The sequence below is a fragment of the Gadus chalcogrammus genome, chromosome 7 (assembly GCF_026213295.1).
Source record: "Gadus chalcogrammus isolate NIFS_2021 chromosome 7, NIFS_Gcha_1.0, whole genome shotgun sequence".
Lineage (NCBI taxonomy): Eukaryota > Metazoa > Chordata > Actinopteri > Gadiformes > Gadidae > Gadus > Gadus chalcogrammus.
In genome coordinates this window covers 8,049,138-8,057,729 of record NC_079418.1, presented here as the reverse complement: position 1 = coordinate 8,057,729, position 8,592 = coordinate 8,049,138, and the positions used below count along the sequence as shown (strand labels likewise).

At 38.9% G+C, this 8,592-nt stretch overlaps 1 protein-coding gene across 1 annotated transcript; it reads left to right on the top strand.

Annotated features, from left to right (window-relative positions):
• Window positions 1–421: 421 nt before the first annotated feature.
• Window positions 422–8,377, top strand: LOC130386591 (uncharacterized). The gene is made up of 8 exons (XM_056595598.1): window positions 422–1,814; window positions 2,175–2,453; window positions 2,856–2,894; window positions 3,258–3,409; window positions 3,661–3,757; window positions 4,673–5,020; window positions 6,107–6,231; window positions 6,431–8,377. The coding sequence occupies exons 1-7, from the start codon at window positions 1,758–1,760 to the stop codon at window positions 6,194–6,196; spliced, it is 1,062 nt and encodes a 353-aa protein (XP_056451573.1). The 5' UTR covers window positions 422–1,757; the 3' UTR covers window positions 6,197–6,231; window positions 6,431–8,377.
• The last annotated feature ends 215 nt before the right edge of the window (window positions 8,378–8,592 follow it).

Sequence of the window (8,592 nt, the reverse complement as noted above, 5' to 3'; positions counted from 1 at the left end):
ATCATCGACTTTCAGGTTTTTCTTCGGGTTTATTTTTTTCTCACGTCGCGCCCCCCCTGAAGAACTCTGGCGCCCCCAGGGGGGGCGCGCCCCACAGTTTGAAAACCACTGAGCATCCGGGCAATTTTCAAAATAAAACACAATACTCAGCTCACGTAGCCTATCACAACTTCACAGGTCAGCAGTCAATCAATCAAAGGGTCTCAGAGGGTCGGCAACATGGACGACGAGAGACTCATTGTCGAAGTTCAGCAACATGAAGTCATTTATGTACCAAATCATCCAATCATCCAAGGACAATGGCCGGAAGGACAAAGCGTGGCATTTAATTGCAGTAGTTTTGGGAGTGGAACACTCTCAAAAATGATGTGTTAAATAATTACACATTTTTGTGTTATCACAATTTTAACACAATTTGTGTTATTTTGTGTTGTTAATGTGTTATATTACTGGAATATACTGCCCAACACAAAATGTGTTAAATTATTGGCCAATCCCTGGTGTCCTGGATGAGCCGTTACCCTGAGAAGAGAAGTTATTTTTCTCAGCACTTCATTTTATCTTGGCGCGCACTTGAAGAAGTTGGAAGGTGGCACTGGCACACAGTGGATGTAAATGTCTGAATAAAAGGTAAGGTAGACCCATGTCTTCAGACGTATTTGTTATGTTTATTTTAAAGACTGTTGCAACTTGCAATATTGTAAAGGTTAAACGATAATAAACTAAAATAAAGTCCAGCATCGATTGTTAGCCAAGTAGCTCTAGCAGCTAGGTTATTGATAAGCAATCGTTATGCTAGACTAGTCCATGTTAAGTCAACCCTGACCTTACATTAACACACTTTGAAAAACACTGCCATACATGTAGAAACTAAAATATTCTAACGTTATGTCAACTCGTATTACTATGTGGGTAAATCCGCATTTTGGGTAAAGTTTTAGCTATGGACAGCTAACGTTAGCAAGCTGACCACATTGGTATGTATTTTAAGATAGCTAATTCAGCTAGCGAATTCGGTGGAAAGCAGCTAGAATGCTAACGCTAGAAGCTATGATTGCTAACATTACAGGCGGGAAACCTTGCTTTGTTCGTGGGAACTGGTATGACCTTGTAACAAGGTATGAAATGCTAGGGCTCAGGATGTCAAAACTACAAACTACTATCTACGTTACACATTACGATAAGTTACAACAATATCTAACGTACTAACTACTATAAATCATGATAACCACCGTTATTGATTTAATTCACTTAACGTTAGTTGCATAGATAACGGTGACCGTTTTATTCCGAACAATCGGTGGTTACAAGCTTTAAGTGACAGTCATAACAGACATAGAACCTAAGGTCAGGTAACGTGAGTGTAGTCCTGTTTTTTATATGCCGTTATATCGTTATTTCGTTATTTCGGCTATTTTATCGCCGATTTGATCGCAAATTGCGTTATTTCCTCCCGCCCCGAGGGTCTCTAGCCCCTATTACAGCCTTTGAAAGATGGGATATTTCAGGGGAGGCGATCGCTCCCTGTTTACATCTGGAACATTCGCGCGACACTTCCAAAAGGCGGACCTTTATTATTATTTTCTCAAAAGGAGGACAAATGAGTGTCCGGCTTAAGGCTGCTTCTGTAGCCGGACAGGGCATTTAAAAGCCGGACTGTCCGGCCTAAAGCCGGACGAATGGCCACCCTAGCTCCAGGACATAACATTAGAACATGTTCTGTATAATCTACAAGTTAGCGATGTTGAATTAACTCAATGCATTTACCGCGCTGCCAAGGGAAAACACATTTGTATTCCGAACGTGACACTAACGTTAGTGAACACGGTTTGATGAAACGTTATTGCATGCAGTTAGACCCAGTGTTGAACTACATCTATGCATAACGTTATGATTAGCTATCGTTTATAGTTTATAGAGTGTGTAGTTTGCTTTTTTGGGGTGCAGGTTAAGCAATAATGTGACGCATTAATGAAACGGTAATCAATGCTGGCATTTTGATAATAGCCTAAAGTAACATTTAGTTTCTGACCAGTTCGCTAGTCACCAAGATTGTGTGTTCTTATTTTGGAAATGCTGAATAATTTAAAATTTAAACAGTATGGAAGTTGAAATAAGTTATGTGTTCACAATATGGTGTGATATCAAATTTAAAAGAATCTATTTTGTTGCAGCTACAAGGAGACATGGCGATGCCGAAATCGCTTGTTACCATATTTCTGGATGACAAGGAAATCAGCAAAAAAATATTTCAGCTGGAGTCTGTTGAAGAGATAGTAGATGACTGCAAATCGAATGCAACACTACTCCTTAACAGTGAACTCCTTGAATGTGACAGAATTCTCAAATTCTCCCCTGAATTTAATGAATTCATTGATATAGACTGCCATGACTTTGTTCAACACATGGACAAGTTCCAGGTGTTTTTCAAGACACGTGAAGCATCAATGTTGGTATGTATCTTTGCAATGATAATTCTTTAATATAACGAATGAAACAAAGAAACAAGAAAAGTACCACTATGATTTGTATATTCTAAATAACTACTACTGCCTTAGCATAGACACAATGACCAATATATACAAGGGATGTTTGATAATAATAATTTGTCTCTTGTAACATTTTAAGACTGAACACTCGGATGCAGTTGAAATAGTCCCAACAAATCAAATCAGGGTATCATCTATCATCTAATCATCTAATGCGATAACATAATATAACGAATTAAACAAAGAAACAAGAAAAGTACCACTATGATTTGAATATTCTAAATAACTACTACCGCTTTAGTATAGACACAATGACCAATACAAGTGATGTTTGATAATAATAATTGTCTCTTGTAACATTTTAAGACTGAACAGTCGGATGCAGTTGAAACAAATCAAATCAGGGTATGTACACCAACTAATGTGATAACATGAAAAATACTAATTGGAAATAGATATTTATGGGGCTTGCAACTTTGCAAACAAAAGTGTACTTAGAGCTACTAGAATGTACAGTATAGAACAAGAATGGCTGGACAGGACAAAACATGTGATGTGAAGGTCAACACTCAAGTGAACATCTTAGCTATGTAGTAAATAAGCATTACTTGTCATAATTGTGTGACTGGTCTTTGGGAACTACTTCATTCATCCAGTAGTCAACAAATGCATGCAGTGAATACTTTCTGTACTAATGAACACTGAAATCATCAGAAATGGTTCATGTATTATGTGGATTTTATTTGTTTGTTTTCTTCCCATCAACAGGATCCCATTGGTGTTGAAACTCTGAGAGCAGTTCTTGTGAGGAAAGGTGCAAGTGTTCTAGCAGATTATGAGGCCTCTGGAACACTCTCAGAGTCTTCAAGGAAACTCCTTGTTAAAATCGCTGTCAGTGAGTTGATTGAGAGGAAGGGATTGTAAGTTAATACACCATTTTACAATTCACTTTAGCTTATAGGTACTTAAAGCGCTTCTTTTAAAATGTTTCAATATTAATACGTCACTTCTATTGTACATTGAAAATATCAATACAATGTATATCAGTACTTTTGAAAGTAGTGACATAGTTATAGACTGAAAGAAAGCCTGTTTAAAAAGTCTGTAAGATAGCTGTATACTCTTTTAACTTTTAACTTCACTGATTTGAATTATTTGTTTTAATCGACAGTTATCCACAAAGTGAAGACAAATCCAAGTTGGCCAGATCTATGGTAGCACTTTTCCCGTCACTCAAAATCAAGATGGGAGAGGAGAATGAGGGATTTGTAAGTAGTGCTCATTCATTGTTATAACAACTGTTATGCCAGCCGCCAGATACCTTGTCTTAGCTGAATTACTGAAGCTAAGCAGGTGTGGTCCTAGTTAGTACTTGGATGAGAGAGCTCCTTGGAAAACTAGGTTGCCGCTGGAAGTGGTGTTTGTGGGTGGCAAGTAGGTGGCACTCTTCCCTCTGGCCAAAATGATAGATCCCAATGCCCCAGTGCAGTTACGGGGACACTGCACTGTAGGAGATGCCGTCCTTCGGATGAGACGTTAAACCGAGGTCCTGATTCATTGTGCTCATTAAAGATCCCATGGCAAAGAGTAGGGGATTCCCCGGTGTCCTGGCTAAATTCCCAACCTGGCTCATTCAATGTGGCCCCCTAATCATTCCCCACTGTAATTGGCTCGTTCACTCCCTCACTCCACCTCAAGCTGGTGTGTGGTGAGCGTTCTGGTGCATAATGGCTGCCGTGCATCACCCAGGTGGGTGCTACACATTGGTGGTGGTTGCTAGTGAGGTCCCCCCTTCCATGTGATGCACTTTGAGTGTCAAGAAAAGCGCTATAAATGTAATGTGGTGTTATTGTAACAGGGAAAGTTAAAGTACTATAATTCTGATATGAGTTTTATAACTTAATTTAATTTATTTTAAAAGATTTGAAATTATACAATTAAAGCATATTTACTGCTATTGTACAATATAGATCATTCATACATACTGGTTCAGTGTGGTGAGTTCGTAATCTACTTTAGAGTGAGTGACTCAACTGACAGAAAAAAATTGAAAGCTAGACATAATGACCACTATATCTGCATAGAGATTAAGCATTTAGGGTTTCCTATTATTTGTACACACTTGTATGTTTTCTACATACTTTTGAGAATGGAAAACTATTTAAGTTCCTTTTCTTTTCCAGGAACATTTCTATGACCCCATATCCCACAGTGGATTCCTTGAGATCCGACTCCGAAATCTAAGGAGGAATCTTCAAGATGATCAACGCCGTTATCAGCGCAAGCGTGTCAAGTCCACTGATAACCCTAGAGCGTCCATTAGGGTGGAAATGCCTGTAGAAGGGGATGATTCAGTCAACGAATGGATGACGGTTATAAAAAGAATGAGACCGTGTCAGGAAAACCTCAGCACCATCAAAGAAGCCATGGACAAAACCTATGCTAGCCGAAGGTTGTGGATTGCTGCTAGACATCCAACGTTGGAGGAATTTTTTGCAGAGTTTCCACGCTTTGTGGACATGCCATACATGGTGAGTGCATATTGTGTTGGGACAATGAAAATAATGAAAGTTGGATGAGTTGTCTTTAATCCCTCTGATATCATTCTAATTATTAATTACCTATTTGTAATAACAATTGTAAAATGAAGATGAAAATAATGAAAGTTGGATGAATTGTCTTTAACCCATCTGATATTATTATAATTATTCAAATGACTGTATTTTGTCCATTTATGTACCGTATTTTCCGGACTATACGTCGCTCCCGAGTATTAGTCGCATCAGTCAAAAAATGCTCCATGACGAGGAAAAAAACATATATACGTCGCATCGGTGTATAAGTCGCATTTATTTTTAAACATTTAAACAAGAACGTTTAGTCTGGAGAGACTGAATAAAATTGCAATAGCAATATAGGTGTGTCGGTCCCACTCGTAGTTCTGAGAGTATACCGAATTCAGTGACACCGGGATTCCACCGGACGGGTATGCGCCGCGGTCCTAAACCTGAGCGCACGATCGGGAGGTGGAAGTTGCGCTTTAGACACAAGTCCAGCGGAGGGCTCCAGTTTTCGCCGGCCAAGTCATGCGCTGTGATATGTGTGACAGCTATGTTGCACAACATTGCAGCTAAGGCTGGGGTAGCTTTGGTTGAACCGGAGGACATTGAGGACGATGACGACGAGAATATAATTTATTCGGTGGTGCAGTAGGCTTGCAGCGTTCAGTTGTAGGCCTAATGAATGACGGTGCCATCTTGCGGCCGAAGATTATGTACGCACAATTTTGGCATATAAATCGCTTCAAAATATAAGTCGCAGGGCAAGCCAAACTACAAAAAAACCGCGACTTATAGTCCGGAAAATACGGTAGTTTGACACAGAATTTGGAAAGATGTTTCCTGGAAAAGCTGACATGTTCATCCGAAAATGGGAGGGAACCATCATCCCAAAGATACTAAAAATGTCCACAAGTGAACCTGCAGCTGCCTTGACACCAGTTCCTGAGGATGATGGTTGGAGGAATTATCTCTGTTAAGCTTTTGTGCTACAGTGAATGAATGCATTTGATTTTAACAAGAAAGTAAGAGTTTACTAAATTGTGTTTGTTTTTATAGTTTCATGTTACAGAGCTCTTCATAAGCTTGTCCATCTGCTGCCCCCCACTGCATCAGGCAGGGGCAAAGGGAACACCAAATGCAGTGTGAAGTCAGCTTTGGGCTACCTTTTGGATATAAAGCCGGTAGGCCCCTCATATAGTAAATGTTTATTTTGTGGGCTTACAGTACGGAACGCCTATATTGTATGTTTTGCGTATGTTTTATGGTGCAATGTTATATCTGGTATAATGTAAAATGAGTATTGTCAATTTGTAAATGGCTTGAAACCCTGCATATGTCTAATGACTTGTTTATGTTCTTGTTCTTTCTTTAAAATAACAGACTGGAACCAGCATTTCCAGTGTGCTGAACAATCCTCCTGATAGACCAGTAGAACATCGCCAGCCCCACTTGGTGTGCATTGGAGATCCCTCCGCCTCCGCCCAATACATCATTGTTGCAGAAAACGACAAACTTGCCATTCCTCTTAAGGATAACGGTTTGACCTGTGCCATTGACAAACTTTTCAAAATGATTTGGGTGTGTAATGTTGCATATCCTGTCCAGCTCACTTCTGTCTTTCATTTCTTTGAGAGTCTTTATGAAGTGCCCCTCTCTGGTGGGAAGAGAGCTAAAGTTGTGGAGCTCATTGCAAAGCTCCAAACTATGATGTAGCCAGTTTTACAAACATGTACTGTTGTCCCAGGTGTAAAATTAAAGTGAAAGATGTAAGAAAACTAATCAATCATCTTAGACATGTGCATGCATTATCTGATGGACAGGATTACACAATTATTTGCGGTCAAAACCTTTGCCAACGGACATACCATAACTTTAATTCATATGCCAGACATCTCAGGAGAGACCATCCTGATACTCAAAGCTTAAATACCAATTTCACTGAGACTTTGCCGGACTTGTCACCACCATCATGCTCTAATGCTGATGATTGTTCTGAAACTGATATGGACATTTCAGAAGACAGAACTTATAACTATGAAAAGTGCGCGGCAGAATTTGCTGCTAAAATGTACTCATCTTCCAACTGCACTCTTGCTGATGTTCAAAGAAACATGACATGCTCTAAAGAGTTACTCGGCAGGGTATTGGATAGGTTGCAAGAAAAGACTGTATCTGTACTTAATAGTCATGATATGCTTTGTAATGATCCAGATGTCCAAAGTTTGATGGAGGAATGAAAGTGGGAGGAATATGTTTGATGGATTAGATACCACCTACAAAATGAACAAATATTTTTCAGAAAATCTGTCTCTGGTGAAGCCAAAAGAAGTTTTCTTGGGATATCGAAGTGACACAGAACGAAAACAGGGTGTATTAAAACAAGCTCTAATAGCAGATAAATTTCAGTACATATCAATTATTGATACCCTCAGGTTTCTATTTGAAAATGAACAAATGCAGGAGCTTTGTTGTCAAACCAATAAAAGTAGTGATGCTAAAATGTCTGATTACTGTGATGGTATTCGATTCAGAGATAATGAATTCTACAACAAATTTCCAAAAGCTTTACAAATACAACTTTATTTTGATGATTTAGAAACAACAAACCCTCTTGGGTCCAAAACCAAGGTGCATAAATTGGGTGCTGTGTATTTTTGCCTCAGGAACATACCTGCTCGTTTTAACTCTTCTCTTGAAAATTTTCATTTATGTTTACTTTTCAATTCCATAGACAGGGAGGTTTATGGGTTTAACTCAATATTCAAACCTTTGTTAGAGGATTTAAACATTCTTGAAACAAGAGGGGTGGAAGTACAGATACATGGGAAAAACTCTTTATTACATGGTACATTATGCTTATTTACCGCAGATAATTTGGCCTGTCATTCAGTGGGGGGTTTCCTTGAAGGTTTTTCAGCCAATAGGTTCTGCCATATATGCCTGGTGCATAAACAAAATGCCCAACATATATTTAATGATGATCTCGTAGAATTACGTAATAGAGACAATTACAGTCAACATGTTGAATTTAACAATCCTCCTTTAACCAGCATTAAAGAAGACTCTTGTCTTAACTCTTTGAATTTTTTTCATATCACTGAAAATGTTTGTGGCGACGTGATGCATGACGTGTTGGAGGGAGTAGGCCCGCTGGAATTGAAACTTATGCTAAGACATTTTGTATATGATGAACAACTATTCACAGAAGACCAGCTTAACAGCCGGATAGCTGGCTTCGACTATGGTTTAAACAATATGAAAAGCAAACCTAGTGCCATTATTCATTTAAGAACATCAGAGAATCCCATTAGGCAAAATGCAAGTCAGATGTGGTGTTTGTTGCTTTTTTACCTTTCCTTATTGGGGATTTTATTGATGAGGGAAACAAACATTGGCAATTATTTCTTTTACTTAGGCAGATTTGTGATATAATATTAGCACCTGTTGCAACAAAAGGATTAGCGATGTTGTTGAAGCAGTTAGTCATTGATCACCACACTTTGTTCAAGAGTCTATATGACAGGCCTCTGATACCGAAGCAC